General features: G+C 40.5%; 1 protein-coding gene across 1 annotated transcript in view; it reads right to left on the bottom strand.

The window, feature by feature from the left end:
• Positions 1-17,038, bottom strand: part of dapk2b (death-associated protein kinase 2b) — a 37,384-nt gene extending 20,346 nt beyond the window's left edge. Inside the window, exons 1-2 of the mRNA XM_052123419.1 lie at positions 16,934-17,038; positions 16,077-16,265 (exon numbers count right to left, since the gene is read on the bottom strand). Of these exons, the coding sequence (XP_051979379.1) occupies positions 16,077-16,153 (77 nt within the window). The 5' untranslated portion in view covers positions 16,154-16,265; positions 16,934-17,038. The remainder of the gene's footprint in view (positions 1-16,076; positions 16,266-16,933) is intronic.
• Positions 17,039-18,502: the final 1,464 nt, after the last annotated feature.

An 18,502-nucleotide genomic window follows, 5' to 3' on the forward strand; every position in this document is an offset into this window, starting at 1 on the left:
TCAAGGAGATTGTATGTTTGTGTTATTGTGCCACATTAACATTTGGCCTTCCACGTTTACAAACCAATTCAGTATTCAGCAACCTGACAGCGGCATGGTTTCTCATTTCACATGCAAATTCACTAGCAAACCAAAACAGAGTTCATTTACAATTAAATAGTTAGATTCCTTAAAGGAACAGTAGCAAAAACAGTCTGTTTAATTCTAAGGCTCAGAGAGAGTGTGGAAAATGGTTATATGAAATGAAATAATTCCTGTTTTAGATGCAGAAAACTTAACAAACATATACGTGGACTTAAGGGAAAATAAATAAAATGCTGTACAGAATCTGGCCTCAGGTAGCTTTGTCTCGTTGATTAAATTAATACATCACTGATGCACATAGATGGCCAGTGCATGAAGCACACAGATTTAGAAAGTGTCTACGAGTCAGAATTAAATTCACCAGGGTGGTCTATCTAGATCAGGGCTGCAATGACACAATGTCAGGAAACTAATGAAAGTGGAGTCATTTACATTACATATGCATTTGGCAGATGCTTTTATCCAAAGCGACTTGCAGAGTACTTATTACAGGGACAATCCCCCTGGAGCAACCTGGAGTTAAGTGCCTTGCTAAAGGACACAATGGTGGTGGCTGTGGGGATCGAACCGACAACCTTTTGCTTAACAGTTTAGTGCTTTAGCCCACTACACCACCACTCCAGGAGGCAAATTTATCTGAGCTGACTGAGCTGACTGAGTACTTACTGTAGACCACTCTTGACACTATGCCTCATGTCTGCGGATGTACATTTGGCCCACCTCACTATCAGCTGTGACCAGGAGATACTGTCCAACTCCACTGGTGCTCATGCCAAACAGCCAGTACTGACATGGAGGTTGGGAGCAGAGAAGAGGGATTAGGGAAGAACAGATAGCAGATTGACAGGGAAAAGCAGAAGGAGGGTTGATGCCTTCTCTGAGAAATGTGGAGAATGTTTTGTGAGTTTTCAGAGCTTCGTCATCTGGAAGAATGCCATTAGACCAAAGCAGTTAATAGTGGACTTTTTTCTTAGCACTCTTGGTTGCTAAAATCAACATGAAATCAGAATTGACCCTATTTATTTTTATAAAACACATTCTTGGTTTTATTGTGTTAAATTAATCAGTGCATGTTATTCTAAAAAAAAAAAAAATGTTTGTCATTATATTTCATCAAAATGTAATAACTTGCTCTGCCTCTGAAACAACTTTCCTTTTTGGATGACATCACCCATCACCCTTTAATTTATCAACCCCTCCCATCCAACCACCAAGCCAAATTTTGTTATGGATCATACATTTTTTTACAATCAAATACATTTCTTGATGGATAAAGTCAAGTCCCACCCAGTTTTTCTTGTTAAATATTTTTCTCTTCGAAATGTGTCAGATTGAGACAGTGGCAGCGCAAGGGTGGGGCTTGCTGGGGCTACAGCTAGCACAGCCTTAAGAATTTCAGAATTATTGTACATTTTCACTTTCTCTTTGATTTCAAATAAAAATTATAAAATTAGACTGGAATGAAATGGGTTTGCAGCAACATAAGTTTGGGAAAGTAATGACAGAAGTTTAATATTTGGGTGAACTGTACCTTTAACCATAATTTCACAGCTATAGACTACAATGTTATTGTGAACTACTTGAAAAATATGTAATTGATACTTCAAAGTACTTGTTTGGTTTGTACTTGCTGGTTTGTTTATTGGTGATGGGTAGGATGAGGAGATGATGGAGTGCTTAGGGGTCCACAGAATATCTTTGTCTTCTGAAGAAGTCATGCGTTTGTATGCATCTCACAAAACATGTCAATGAAGACAATGAGACAAAGTCAAATGTCTGGGTGCATTATGGTAATAAGAATATATAGGAAATGTTTTTAATTGCTATGAAAATAATGTCAGAATGCAAAAAATATATTGGTCCAAAAGAAGGCTTCATTTTATTATGCAATAAATAAAGAGATAAATTATTATTATTATTTTTATTTATTTTTTAAATGTGACCTGGACATGTTTTTGTGAGATTCAGTTGTTCACTCACAATTTAGTTTGTCTCTATTTCCTTTGCCATAGTAATGGTCCATTATTTTTTGGTTCCAAAGGGCACTTTGCCTCAAGGCCAAAAGGAATTCACCTGACCTTTCTGTTTGTTTTATTGCAAAAACCCAGGCATAATAAAGACAGAGACATGTGTCTGCTTGGACAACGCACACTGATTTAAGAAAAACACCTGTTATGTCACTCAGAGGACAATTTTCTCTTTGTTTTTAATGTTGTTTTCTGTTCACATAACACATAACACAATCAAGAGAAGAATCACATTACTGTTCAGTGCCTTTGGCAAACAGAACCGAATAAGTTTGGTCACTGAATCACTGAGGACTATTGGCCGAATCAATAAATATGTTTGTTTAACAACCTATAACCCAGTAAATGTCACTGCACTGAGATATCGGTATAGCTAATACTAAAAGGTCTCCACCTGGAAAAATGGGGTGGGGCTATTCCTATGGTCTCACTACATCCATAAAGTCTATAGAGAGCTTGGAGAGGGGGTGGGTGAGATATTCTCACACACACACACACACACACACACACACACACACACACACACACACACACACACACACACACACACACACACACACACACACACACACACACACACACACACACACACACACACACAGCACAGACTTGGTAAACCAAGAAAGTCCAGACTTGAATGCGTAGCCTGAAGGTTGGCCATGTCTCTCCCAGAGCCAAGGGAGAACACAAATCTAGAAGACCAAAACAACTCAGAGTCTCATGTGTTCTTTCCAATTATCACCTTAGCGACACATTGAATCACAGCTGTCATAGCTAACTGCTTGACTTTCAATCCACAACATAAGCTGATACATCATTGGCACAGCCAATACATGTAACGTGTGAAGGGAATCAAGAAATTATTGACTCTCAAACAATAATGATAGGCCTAAAATATTGCTCTCAGAAAAGATTATATTATAATACGGACAGTTCGAGTCCTGGGTGTTAATTGGTCAATCCAGCATTCCTGTAATTAGCACAACAAATAAAATCAAGATATGATATGACGTAGTGTGATTATCGAACCGCAAAGGCTGTGATTTAAAAAAAATAAATAAATAGTCTGCACATGCTGCTTGCTGTACCATATTTACACATAGGCTACAGTTGCTGAAAACAATTAAGTCAGTAGGCCAGATCTCTTTATTTTGATTATTTAGTGATTATTTGTATCTATTTTTTTCTGTGAAATTTGTTTGCGAATTTTGAGAATCTTGTGAGAACTAAAAATTACTTTTGTGATGAAGTCTTTTGAGGAACAGATTCTGAAATATAATACTGTAAACACACTGCCCTCAAACCATCAGACTCACAGTGTAGTATTTGAAACAATAATAAAAAATAAAAAAAACGGTATCGATATAGGCATGTAATGAAGAGAAAGTATTGGTACTTGTCTCCAAAAAATGGTATAGGGACATCCCTAGTAACAACTATGATGCAAAACACAGTACCCACAGTACCCATCATATGCATACCCATATGAGGCCAACTATTAAACTAAGTTTAAATGTCAGGGACTATATCTTTGCGCAGCATTTTTCAACGAGTGTGTTGCTCACGGCCCTAAAATTTGTTCCTTTAAATCTGCACAATGTAACATTGTACTCTCTAGCAACATCTGTGGTTGAAACTTAAAATTTCAAGCAATTTGCAGAACAACACATTACATCAGTCGTGTTTTAGCACTGCTCTTCTGTTGGATGAATCTCCCAATTTGAGCTTATCTGGACATCGCCTGTGTTTGATCATGACTGGAGCCGGAGTCATAACGTGCTATTTTCGTGTTGATATTATGTTATAAGATTAAACATTTGAAATGGAAGTATTACTTGCTTTGATGAAGACAATCTACACTCTTATTTACAAAACTGAAGGAATTTTACACTTTTCTGACACTACACTCAAAGCACTTTTAAATAGAGAACAGGGGGCTCTCCTCAGCCACCACCAGTAGATCTTAATATGATTATTCAAGTGTTTTATCTACTACTATTAATGTTTGGATTGTACTACTATTTTCAGTTTAAGAGGTTCAACTCTTGATATGGCTGATACGAGTTCAATAGAAGACTTTATTATTTTTATACTATCTTTATATTGTCCAGCCTCAGTTACAGCATCACTGCAATAGCATGACCATGCAATTCACACATTAAAATGTAAATTAAAAACATAAAAATAGGATTCAATAACGACGGGGATAAAATATACTTCATTAAATTTAAAATAAGTCAATTTCAGAAGTCATACATATTAAACATGTCACAGTAACTTCACTGGACCACATATATACATCGTGTTCAGTTAACACACGAGTAATGTTCGATTCATAAAAGCATGACAAGCAATATAAGTTTCAGCAACCCTACCAGAGAACATATCCAAGCATTATATCAGGTAAAGAACTTTGCCAAACGAATAACAGATAAATATCCATCTAGACGGCAATAATTCTGTCAGTGTTACTGAACTGAGTTAAACAGCGTACTTAGTTTCTCCAACTGGAACATGAGACGGCACTTCTTTCATGTGCGTGCGGACATGACGTAATGACGGAAGGATGACCGTCATAAGCCAGTGATTTCATGACAAATCGAACCTGACATCTCAAAATACAAATAATTTTTATAGGCTTACCTTAGTGAATCGGGGAAAGTAAGGACATTGTTTTGAACACTGATTGTGTATGTACTCTATAAACAATAGCAATTTGTTCATTTTTTTTTCAATAATCTTACATAGTGCAAATTTAAAAACTGAGAAAACACTTAACATACTTTTGTTATTGATGTGACAGGCTGCGCTTCCAATCTAAGATATGTTAGCATAGATTCATCTACTTGATAGAAGCTAACCAAATTATACTAATGCCAACAATCACAGGTTGCATGACATGCCCTAATAAAACAAAAAAATGAACAAAATGTCTTGTTACTGTTGTAACCTCCGTTCCCTGATGGAGGTATTGAGATGTTGTGTCAATGTAGTGACACTAGGGGTCAAACGTGGGAGCCCCAAACACCTCTGATATTTGAGAAAAGGCCAATGAGAATTGGCGAGTGGAATTTGCATGCAACTCCCCCGGACATACGGGTATAAAAGGAGACGGCTTGCAGCCACTCAATCAGGTTTGTGCTGAGGAGCTGAGACAGAGTCCAGGCCATTTCAGCGGGTAGTTCAGTGTTGTGGCAGGGGGGACACAATGTCTTGTTCGTACTTAGATTGGGAATAGGCCGCATCAGCAATTTTGACATTTTCTCTTTTTTTTTTTTTTTAATGAAAAATTCACTTAGCAAAGGTTTGTGCCGGGGAAGATGTTCTTTTTCCCCCAAGGAGAAAATGCTGATTGTGGAGTTATGTATAGGGACCACTAGTGTCACTACATCGACACAACGTTGAGTGAGTGACAGATAGGGGACAACTTGGTTACTGTTGTAACCGCCGTTCCCTGAAGGAGGGAACAAGTGGTTGTGTCCCTCCTGCCACAACATTGAACTACTCGCTGAAATGGCCGGGACTCTGTCTCAGGTCCTCAGCACAAACCTGAACGAGTGGTTGCAAGCCGTCTCCTTTTATACCCGTATACAGCCACTGAGGATGCCATATGCCCCAGGAGCCTCTGAAATTGTTTCAGTGGGACCTCTGTTCCTCCACTGAATGACATCAAGCAATTCAGCACTCCCTGAGCGCGCTCGCTTGTGAGGCGTGCTGTCATAGTGACTGAGTCCCACTCGCGTCCCGGGAAAAGTGATGCTCTGCACCGGGGTGAGCTTGCTCTTTTCCCAATTTACCCGAAGAAATTTACCACTTTGCTTAAAATGTTTTAAAGACTATGTTGTATGTGAAATACTCACAGTTTAGCATGGCTTATCATACCTTATTGTTTAAGTGAAATATGGCAATAACACTTTTAGGCATCAACTAACTTCATAAGGCATCAGATTCTGTCCTCACAAGCTGACCTTGACATTCAAAAAGCCTTGTGTGGAGAAAAAAAGCTTGTTTCATTTTAATGCAGCAGTAGATGCTTTGTTGGAAGTGCGGAAAATTTGAAGTAGGCGAGAGGCATCCCATAGCAGGCGTGCGGCCAGTCTTTGCTCTAAGTCCAATTGTGTTGTTGCGGCTGGTGGTCTCGGTGGACTTTCCACTCCCAACAGCTGCTTGTTATTAGCCAGAGGGCCTCACTGGCTTTGCGTTTGTCCGAATGGCACCAGCCCAGATATTCAAATGCAGGTCCACTGTGCCTGAGGGGGCACTATCACACTGAGTTTCATTGTTTCTGAGTGTTTATATAAGAAAAGGTTGACCTTAACACTGACAAAACGATGGAACAGATGTTAATGCATTCTTTATCAGGGTTATATATCTGAGTTCAACAGAGAGTTTAAAAAACAGATACAGTATGTTTTGCACATATGCCATGTGACAATTGCATTGTGAAAATAGTCATGGTAAAATGCATGTTTAGGCATAACAGACATAGATTTAACTGCTTTGATGTTTCAAACTGATCACACTCTGAATTCAGCGGCAGTTGGTAGAAAGGTCAGCACCTGAAAGGTTCACCAAATTTGAATCACTTTCCCCAAAGGACAGAAATTTTTGTGGTCGTAGCCAAAAGTGAGTTTTTAGTTGTAAATGATGTAATAGTCAACAGCAATGGATATTATATTTACTTTATCCCCAACACTAAATCTACCTGTCAGTGCAGTAAAAATATACATTACATTTTAATTGATTTATGTGAATGCACTTATTTTCTGATTCCCACAGTGTTCAGAGCCTGTGTTTCAGAGGTTGTCAGTAGCACTAAGTAGAGAGTTGAATATGGTTGAATTGATGTAAAAATATCTAACAGCTTAGATAAAAGCTTACTTTTCCCACACAGATATTTAAGTCTATCATAACAGCTTTTCAATTTGACTCTTTCATTTCACAGCTGCCGAATATTTGCTTTTCAACACTTGTGCAGCTGATTTTATGTAGAGAAAACATTAACATACCCTTCATAATAAAGCATCTTGTATTTGCTGCATTGTAACAGATGATAGGCCAAAACGCCAGTGGAGGAAGAACTCAAGGAATGCACGTTAATGTTTCGACAAGCCCCCTCTGTCCAACTCATTTGCTAAAAATAAGCATTTTATTATACAAACATGTTGACACACAAAGAATGACTATAATTGCACGGGGAGATTTGTCGTTATTATGACAGTTAATGGTCTAGATAGCCAAAAATAGCCAACTTTATCCAGATACCCTGTATCAGAATCACGCTCTGTGTGAAAATTAATAGCGTTTACTTCAGCAGTCAAACACCTACATGTTCTGATCAGGGCCGGACTGGTAATCTGGCATACCGAGCATTTGCCCAGTGGGCCAACGCACTTTGCAAATCATGCTTACATAATCACATCAAATACAACAATTAGTGTAAGAATGGTTTCACAAAAATTTGCATGAAAATTTGTAAATCGTTTATTAGACAACTATATATGTAGACGAAATGTACAGAAGAATTTGTTTGTAAAATGTTTACGTAAATGGCTGCAATGTTGAAATTGTCGGTAAAATATTTCTTCCATAATCATAGCAAATACAACAATTAGTGTAAGAATAGTTATAAAATTTGTGTGGAATCTCAATAATTGACATTAAACGCTTCTTTTATAAAAATATACGAAATGTAGAGGTTGTTTGTAAAACTATTCTTACATCAATTGTTGTCATTAGGGATGTCCCAATTCCACTGGTATTGGAATTGGGTCTGATACAGCGCTCATGTACTCGTACTCGTGCTTGTAAAAATGCTCCAATACCAAAAACCGATACCATCTGACATTTGAATGTCATTATGTAAACATTCAGTGCACAAATGAAACGTCTAGGTTACAGATGTAACCTCCGTTCCCTGATGGAGGGAACGAGACGTTGTGTCAAAGAAGCGACACTAGGGGTCTCTCTTTAGAGCCTTTCGCATCTCTGATCTTTGAGAAAAGGCCAATGAGAAATTGGCAGACAGAATTTGCATGTCCCTCCCCCGGACATATGGGTATAAAGGGAGGGTAATGTGTCTGTTTCATTCAGGATTTTTCTGAGGAGCCGACAATGAGGTTTGGCCACAACAGTGGCTCGGTTCAGCGACGTGGCCGGGAGGACACAACGTTCCCCGTCTGTCGCTCACTTCGACGTTGTGTTAAAGAAGCGACAATAGGGGTCCAATTTAAATCATGCCATGCGCTGAGCCGTGTACTGCTGACACAGAAGCGGGCAGGTATTATACGTGCCAAAGCGACCGGCTGTGTCAGACTGCACGTACCCTTCCCCAATGCCCCATAAAGTCGTCAAAGCCTTCTGGTTCTTTACCCCCGACAGAGGGTACAAGGCGATGTGCCAAGCATGGGAGTAGGCTGCGCCAGCCGCGCCTTTTCTCTCTCTATGTTTCTTGCAAAGAGTTAATGCGGCTGGGGCCATCTTAACGCTATCATACACATCGGGGAAGGCAATATTCCCCAGTTCCTATTCTTTCAGGGGGAAAAGACCCTGCTGAGACCACAACTGCCCAGACTGGGGGAGGTAAAGCGTGGTGAATGTGGAGCACCTATTCCAGTACAGGGTAGATTGAGTACCAGCATTGGATTTGGTCGGTGAATTCCTCCGCTGAATTCGTGGACCAGAGGGCTCGAGGGAAAGGGTGCTAGGTGCAAGCAGTCCACCCGGTCAGTTTGTCAGTGTTTATCGATTTCTACCGGCTCGGACCTGAGAAAACACGGGACTCAACCGACTCAACCCTGAGATTGTAAAATCTCGCAAAGGTATTGGGTGTTGCCCAACCCGCTGCTCTGCATATGTCTGCTAGGGAGGTGCCCCTGGACAGTGCCCATGATGATGCGCAAGGGGGCACAGCCTGGATGTGATAGGCCAATGTAATGATGTCCACTACCCAGTGGGAAAGCCTCTGTTTTGTGACAGCGTTCCCTTTCCGCTGTCTACCAAAGCAGAAAAAGAGCTGCTCAGAATGCCTAAAGCTCTGCATGCAGTCCAAGTAGATAAGCAAAGCACGTACCGGACACAGCACTGAAGGGACAGGGCCTGCCTCCTCCCGGGGCAGCGCTTGCAGGTTCAGTACCTGGTCCCTGAAGGGAGTGGTAGGAACCTTGGGCATGTAGCCCGGTCGCAGTCTTAGGATCACATGAGTGCCTGCCGGACCAAACTCCAGGCAGGTGTCGCTGACAAAGAACGCTTGCAGGTCTCCAATGCTTTTGATGGAGGCGAGCGGGATCAGGAGGGCCGTCTTCAGGAAGAGGGCCCTGAGTCTGACTGATTCTAGCGGCTCGAAGGGGGGTCTCTGAAGGCCCGAGAGGACCACTGAGAGATCCCAGGAGGGGAAAAGACTTGGCCGGGAAGGATTTAACCTCCGAGTGCCTCTTAGGAACCTGATAATTAAGTCGCGCTTACCCAAAGACTTGCCGTTTACTGTGTCGTGGTGGGCCGCGATAGCAGCTACAAACACCTTCAAGGTGGAGGGGGACAGCCTCCCCTACAACCTCTCCTGCAGGAATGAAAGCACTGACTTAACTACATACCTCTGTGGGTCTTCAGCCCAGGAAGAACACCAATTTGCGAACAAGAGCCACTTCAGGCATAAAGTTGCCTGGTAGAGGGAGCTCTGGCTTGGTTGATCGTGTCTACGACAGCAGGTGGTAGATCAGCTAGATCTTCCGCATCCTGTCCAGGGACCAGACGTGGAGGTTCCAGAGGTCTGGGTGTGGATGCCAGAGAAAGAAGGTCCTTCCTCAGGGGAATATCCCAAGGAGGGGCTGTCGCGAGGAGTATGAGATCCAAGAACCAATTCCGAGTGGGCCAATAGGGAGCCACTTGTTCCCCGTCCTCACTGACCTTGCCAAGCACCTGTGCAAGCAGGCTCACTGGGGGAAATGCATACTTGTGCAGCCCCATGGGCCAGCTGTGTGTCAGCGCGTCTGCCCCGAGGGGAGCCTCTGTTCGGGCATACCAGAGCGGACAGTGGGAGGTTTCTTGGGAGGCGAACAGGTCTACCTGGGCCTTGCCGAACCATTCCCAAATCAGCTGGACTGACTGGGGGTGAAGCCTCCAATCTCCACTGGGCAAGCATTGTCATGATATTGCGTCCGCTACCACGTTGAGGTTGCCCGGGATGTGAGTGGCATGCAGCGACTTGAGTTGCTGCCGGAGGAGACGATGAGCGAGTTGTGACATGTGGCAGGAGCATATGCCGCCTTGGTGATTTATGTGGTGATACTGTCTGATTGGATCAAGACGTGTTTGCCCTGAATTAGCGGGAGAAACCTCCGCAGGGCAAAAAGTAAAGCCAACAACTCTAGGCAGTTGATGTGCCAGCGCAGTGGGGCCCCTTTCCAACGGCCCCACGGCTGTGTGTCCGTTGCATACGGCACCCCAACCCAGTTTGGAGGCTCTTTTCCCAGTTGACCTGAAGCCCTAAACGGCTGAGGTGCCTGAGCACCTGGTCCCTGTGGGCATATAGTAACTCTCGGGAGTGGGCCAGGATGAGCCAGTCATCAAGGTAGTTGAGTATGCGGACACCTGCTTCCCGGAGCGGGGTAAGGGCTGCCTCTGCGACCTTCATAAAGACACGAGGGGACAGGGACATGCTGAAGGGGAGGACCTTGTACTGATACGCCTGACCGTTGAACACGAACCGTAGAAAGGGTAGGTGTCGATGCAATATTGAGACGTGGAAGTACGCGTCCTTCAGGTCTACCACTGCAAACCAATCTAGATGCCGGACACAAGTTAAAATTTGTTTTTGCATGAGCATTTTGAACGGGAGTTTGTGCAAGTCCAAGATTGGTCGTAAGCCGCCGCCTTTCTTGGGTACGATGAAGTAAGGACTGTACAAACCCTTATTCATCTCGGTTGAAGGGACAGGCTCTATCGCGTCTTTGAGTAAGAGAGTCGCGATTTCCGGGCGCAGGGATTTGGCATCTTCACGGTATACTGTGGTAAAGCGGACGCCCCCGAAGTGGGGGATTGGGAAGTGAGAGCCACGAGTCCAAACTCCGAGGTAGGGGCACTAAGGGGACGATTATTCTTGACTTACCCAGCGGGGTGGAGCAGCGGAGCAGGTAATGAGGCGTCCTGAGGCTCTGGTGCTGAGAGAAGACTCGAAGCACTTACCTTGCTCCGCACACCCGGCAGGGGGCGGGTTAGTGACTAAGGAGGAGGTCCCGTGGAGGCGTCCTCTGGAGTCGTCAGAACCGGCCGGCCGGGGAACAGTCGTGGGGATGAAGGTGAGAGGTCTGCGTCCAGAGTGCCGGGACTGTTGTGGTGTGGCGGCAGAGTGCCGTGAGAATGGCATTTGCGTGCCAGGTGACCCAGAGACAAAGGAAATAGCTCTTTTATTGAGAATGTGGGTACCGCAGCCCAAAAGGGGGTGTGGCAAAGGAAATAAATACAACTGAGAATTCGCCACTGTTGCCTCGAGCCCGGACGGAAGTCAACGAACGTGCCGGGGGGTGGGTGGTTTGTCTAATTGTGTATTCTATATATACTTTATTTTCTTCAATTTTAATTTTCTTCTATTTTAATTGATTTTTTTTAATTATTTGTATTATTATCTCTGTCTTGTTGTTGTATTGTATTGTTGTGCACTGGAAGCTCCTGTCACCAAGACAAATTCCTTGGATGTGTAAGCATACATGGTAATAAAGCTGATTCTGACAATACAGAGAAGTTTGTGGTGAGATTCTCCATTATTGCATATGGTGACTGTGAGTTTTTACAGATAAGCGATCAGCCAATAAAGATGCATCCCACTGCAGAAACATATGGTGGACTGATATGAACAACTCTCACAAACCAACAGCTTAACGCATAATCTGTTGCTATGGGGATCATTTGAATCATCCCCATAGACTGTATCATATCAAGTGCATACAGTACATGCACAGTATAAAACGCACCTATTGTAGCTGGAGACTGCTTCATACCGGACATGACCAAACATAGTTCAAAAATCCTGAATCAAAACTCTCCTCTTGGATGGCTTTCTTTACTTCCTCTTATTGTGTAACCTCAAGACAGTGAAAGGGAAGATGGCATGAGTTGTATTTTTCTCCCTGTCCTCAGAAGCAGACATAAATAAACTGAAAGCTTTAACCAAATATAGATTTGCTTATGAAAGATAGAGAGATTTGTGAGATTTTAAGATAAGGTTTGCCAAGGCCCTCTGACTCAAAAGCACAGAAAAGCAATGTTATAGACATGCTGCGCATACAGTAATGAGTTACATAAGATGCTTTTCACTTCTCTTATTTGTCAAACAACAAACCAGCTGGATCTGGTATCTGTGCCACTACACACTAATACCGTATATATAAGAGACCGTATGAGTTTGTTGATGTCGGGATTACAATAATCCACACCCTCAGGCACCATATTAATTTTGATGTGAACGAAAGTGAGGTTAAGTGAGAAGTAAAATCCGTACAATGTGTTGTTCTTCTATGTTCCTGGAAATAAGTAATTCCAAACAATTTCAAGCAGACATAAAGCATGGGTTGTGAAAGTTAGATGTGACCTTGGACCCTAAACTGGTGTTTAAACATCAAACTGACCAACTGATAAACTGTCATTAAAACGTTGGAGGTCACAGAGTCTCTGCACTGTTGGGATTTTTTAAACCTGTTTAATTGCCAACCTGACAAAAATGGCAAGTCTGATTGCTGAGAAAAGCACACTATTCCTCAACAAGTTGCTTGATGTGACCCCAAAATGGTCACATGAGAAATCAACATGCATCTTCTGAATGTTCATGTACCCTGAAATTGAACCCGTCTTGCCAAATGACCGAAAAGCACCATCCCCATCAGAAAACATTTTCACCTTTCCCCGTGGCACTACTGATAGTGTGTTGCACAAGCATGTCCCTATGAAACTAAATTTGAAGGTTGCATTTTTGCTCTAAAATTAAAATTTTACTCCACTGATGGCTAAGTTTAGGGTTGGGGCTTGGGTTAGGGGCTAAGGTTAATAAAATATGCATTCCTCTTGAATGTATTACATAATTTACAACTAAAAATACAACTTGCTTTTGGCATCACTTTTGGTTCTTTTAAACAACACTTCAATCTTCGATCACCATGGGGCAGTGATTTGAATTTCAGAAAGAACAGACCAATTTCAGCAGCAGACTTTTCAACATCCTGTTGCTGAATTCACAGTGTGACCATTCTTATCCCTAATACCATACCACAAATGGGTTTGCATGTCAAGGTGTATATGTAATGTTTTAGTTTGTTCAAACCACTAAGCCTAAGTACTTGTGAACTGTCATCAGTCCATAATGGACACTAATATCATCTCTGAATAAAGCCTGTGTCAAGAGCGAGCCCCTACCTCCAAGGAACAAAATAGATGTGTAAAAGGTGCTTATTTGTCCCACATCCTCAACCTATGGAGCAGGTGATTAATGCGCTGCTGTAACAGGCAGCCCCCTTCCACCCACACAGAACACGATTGCTGGAGGAGTTTATGGGTGTGAACAACTCTTTACATTTACATGTCTTTATTTTTGGCCTTATGCTTACAGTTGCTGATGTGTTACAGATCATCACACACGGCTCTGTGAAACCACATACAAGCTATTTCCTCTTTCACATGAGAGATGCACAATTGTGTGTGTGAGTATTTCCAACTCAAACACATGTGACCATCCATGACATGTGTCAGTGAGCCTGGAAACATACATTTGGAAGAAGAAATCTAGGGGAAATTATATCGATATCTGGGTCGTGATACAGATATCGATGTTTAGTGCATTGTGATTCAAAATTTTGAACTTTTATGCATTTTGTTCTCATTCATCCTAATTGGGCTTTGGTGTTTTGCACAAGGGCTGAACTTCCTCCTTACTTCATCAAAAACTATTGAAGTAGAGGTCAGTGTTAGTAAAAAATTCAATAGTGCAATAGTGTACTTTGGTTCTAGAGTGTTTATCATTACACGAAAATCTATACAATCTAACTGTACAAAAGATCTGAACAGACATCCTTACAACTGAAATTTGTTATAGAATTAAAGCTATAGACTCTATAGTCGCTATCTAAGTTTGGTCAAATTGAAATATTTGAGCATTTGTTGACTTCGTACCACTGTACAATTTGTCTTCTCACACACTTGCTCTGAGTGGTGCTCTATCTATACATGTTTTCTCTCAAAAATAGAAATGTGAAAAATGTATAGAATATTAATAGAATATCACAGAAGTAAAACATTTAATTAAAAAAAAAATATATACACACATACCCAGTACTTCATTAAGAACACCTGTACACCTTCTTATTCATGTGATTATCTAATCAGCTTAAAATCAGATATGGGCCAGGAGCATCAGAATGGGGAAAAAAAATTATCTCAGTGATTTAGACCATGGCATGATTGTTTGTGTCATACAGGCAGGTTTGAGTATTTCTGTAACTGATCTCCTGGGATTTTCATGCACAACTGAGAGTTTACTCAGAATGGTGCAAAAAAAAAAACATCCAGTGAGCGGCAGTTCTGCAAACAGAAACGGCTTGTTGATGAGAGAGGTCAAGGAGAATGGCCAGACTGGTTCAAGCAGACAGAAAGGCTACTGTAACAAATAACTGCTCTGTATAATTGAAGAGAGCAGAATAGCATCTCAGAATGCACAACGTGTCAAACCTTGAGGTGGATGGGCTACAACAGCAGAAGACAACGTCAGGCACATTATTAGGACCATAGTGTTCCCAATAAAGTGCTTGTGAGTGTATTATATAGAAGGCCAAAACATTGTCAAAGAAACACTAGCAATCCCAATTCACTTTGTATGTTTTGCTGTGGTAATTCTCGCTTGATATAAATTACATTAATGCAATAATGATCAATCTTAAGATTTGAACAAAAGCCGATGATCCCAGATCAATACATAGTAATTGTATTTAAATTCAAATTTACAAAGAAGTCAACCTTGTTCTCAGAGCTCAGTTATCCTATGTGTAATCCAGGGTATGTGAAACATGTATGTGCCATTGAGTGGGACACAAAGCCTGCCAGGCAGATGGTCCAGCCTGTTACACACTCCAAACACTATATTTTTTATACATTTTGCTGCAACCTATAGTCCATAAGCTAGAAGGCCTCTGTGAAGAAAGCGAACAACATTTCCGAATTATTGGAGGAAGCCTTTCAAAGCTGATTTGAGAACAGTTTTACGATCTTTCTAGTACAAATAACATTTTTGACAAGAGAAGTCGATGACAGATATAGGTAACGTTTTTCAAATGTTTAAAAGGATGCCAGCCCGAACAGGGACAGGGCAGTCACCTGGGCATGAGACTACACCTTTCCTGAATGTTCACACAGTTTAACATTTCCTGTCTGGATAGATTTGTTACTTACTTCTGCTGAAAAGGTAGAAACATTGTTATTCTAATAGATTATGTCAGTGTCACGGCATATTCTATTACTACTTGGAAATGACTGTCCTTTTAGACATGATTCTAACACAAAAGGTGAAAGTTGAAGATAACCAGCTAAATTATGACAGAATTTCTTATATATATATATATATATATATATATAGAGAGAGAGAGAGAGAGAGAGAGAGAGAGAGAGAGAGAGAGAGAGAGAGAGAAACTATTCCCTTAATGACATTCTATATGTCTAGAAGGACATATTTTTTTGTTGTTGACATTTTTCATTTAAACTGTATGTAGTGTGTGACTACATAGTGACAGAAAAATCAGAGTGGCAATACAGTTCTCAGCTAAGTCACTTTCATTTCTAGACATAGACTAAACGTCAAAGTTAAACTGTCCCGTATATGCCCCAAGAGGACTGTCCATAAGCTAGTCATTTCTGAAAAACAAACCACAAAGAGTCCAAAAGCTGGATGCAATTATAAAACATCCTCAGGCAATCCATCATCTCACTTACTTTCCAAGTTCTTCTCCGATATCATAGAAATCCTCAACTTTTTGTTGCTTGAACACAGCCATTCCTAATGTCCTCATTGATGATGATTGTGTCTTGATAAGCAGCGGGGACAGTGAGTCAAATCTGTCTTATAGAGTCCCTCAAGAACCACAGACGTCCGGGGAGGTTCTGGTTTTTGTAGGCACAGCGCTGAAACAGGCAGAGTCGAACACATTCACATCATAAGCACATGTTTCAGCATGCTAATCCGCATTCCTTGACATTCAAATAGGAGTAACTGCATGCATCTTCCTTGTTGCATGTTACAGTTTTGGCTATGGCAATGTCACAAATCATTGGACAACTCTATTTCAGCTTACATGGGGAATTAAATGTAAAAGTTGTTGTTATTGTTCACAATGAAGCCTCAAAAAACAAGGTTGGGCACAGAGCCAGAAAAGAGCTGGATTAATTGATCAAATCATTAAAAAATTTATCAGAGAAATTTCTACCTTCAGAGAAAATCAAGTATCAGGTGAAACTGACACTGTTGTCTAGTATATTTTGTTAAGGGAAAAATGTTACATACCATATTTAGCATTAGTTCCATGACACACTGACTACACTTAGCCTGTATCTTAATTTTGACGAAAAATAAACAAAATAATATAACATAAGTAACTTAGGAAAGAATACATTAGAATAAAATACAATAGAATAGAATGACAAAACTTTACCTGACAGGTAACCATTGTTTCACACTGTGACATCTTCCTACATTATAACGCTGCCCTTTAAATTAGTTACTAGAAAAAACTGAACTATAAGGTGTATGTTCTTTTGAGACTCATTTACTAAAAGAATGTGGGTTGTCTTACCTTTTTAAGCAATAGCACGTTTATTGTTGTTTCCAGCTGATTTTGACAACATTCTCCAGGTATGAGCCCGTCTCGAGCGCACTGTTTGACTGCGCGAGCCGCGCTGTTCAACTACAGATATGCTGCTGAGCTGAGCGCACGCGCTCATGTTTTCACTCAAGCGCCACCTGTTGACCACACAGAAGTATGTTCAATTAAAAAAGAACTGTTCATTTCAGTCGGTTCCTTTAAATTAATCGATCTAAACGTTGGTAAATCACTCTAATATCAATTATATGGACATAAACACGATTTAACATGACAAGCTGTGACTTTTAGGGCTTTTAATATCGAAATAAATTACTTAATGTCTCAAGTTTATGGTTGCACGGTCCCTTAAAGTTTAATTGTACTATAGTGATCAGTGATTATATCGCCATCTGCCGGGAAAAGAAGGAATGTAAATAACAAAGAACATGGACATAATATTTTTTGAGATTTAAAAAAATATATACTTAAATTATATTTAAATATATGTATAATATATTCAAATAAATATGTGTAAATGGAAAGGGTATAGATGGGTTAGCTGTTTTCCTTTTCTTTAAGTTAATATTTAAACATTTTAATACTAATTAATTACTTTCTCTGTTATGATTTTTTTATGTATTTATTTACGTAGGCTATATTTAGTGTAGTCCTTCACTTAATAAAAAATAATATAAACTGCATACTGTACAAAACTATACAATAAATAATTACAAGTATTTTTCACAGCTTTACATGTCATGTCAACTGCCCAGTTACACTAGTCAGTAAGACGTATGCCACAAATACAATACTATGCAAACGTTTTAAGCACTTGTGGAAAATAAGCCATAAATATTTTCATTTACCACTTAATGTCATACAAAGTTCAGTAAACATAAAAAAGCTACATTTTCGGTTTGACCAAATTTGCCTTCAAAACAGCACCAATTATCATAGGTACACCTGGACAGTGTTCTTGGTTGTTGGCAGATAGCATGTTTCAAGCTTCTTGGAAAATTTACCACAGTTATTCTATCTATTTCGGCTGTCTCAACTGCTTCTGTCTCTTTATGTAATCTCAGACTGACACACTGTTCAGTGGGAGGCTTTGTGGGGCCATGACATCTGCTGCCGAGCTCCCCGTTCTTATATTCTAATCTTTTCTATTAGCAAAAGTAATGCGTGGGGGTCGAACATTTATATTTCCTTTTGAAACACTAAAGCTGATGATATAAATAACCTGAAGACAAATGCTTTTGTGAAACATCTTATGTGCCTAAGACTTTTGCACAGTACTGTACGCTACAGTTGAATGTATGTCAGAATATGAAAAAGGATAATTTACAGCAATATGATGCAACATTATTATTATATAACATTCACACACAAAAAAAAAAAAAAAAAATGGAGGAAGGAAGAATACAGTTTACCCCTCTGTATTGTTCCTGTTAAACAATTTATGATGTAGAAAAAAAATCAGAAAGACCTATTCTTTGCAACTTCGATATTGACCATATAGAAGCAGACACTGGCTATAAAGATTTTTTTATAAAAAAAAAG

Source organism: Xyrauchen texanus, chromosome 49, assembly GCF_025860055.1.
Source record: "Xyrauchen texanus isolate HMW12.3.18 chromosome 49, RBS_HiC_50CHRs, whole genome shotgun sequence".
Classification (NCBI taxonomy): Eukaryota; Metazoa; Chordata; class Actinopteri; order Cypriniformes; family Catostomidae; genus Xyrauchen; species Xyrauchen texanus.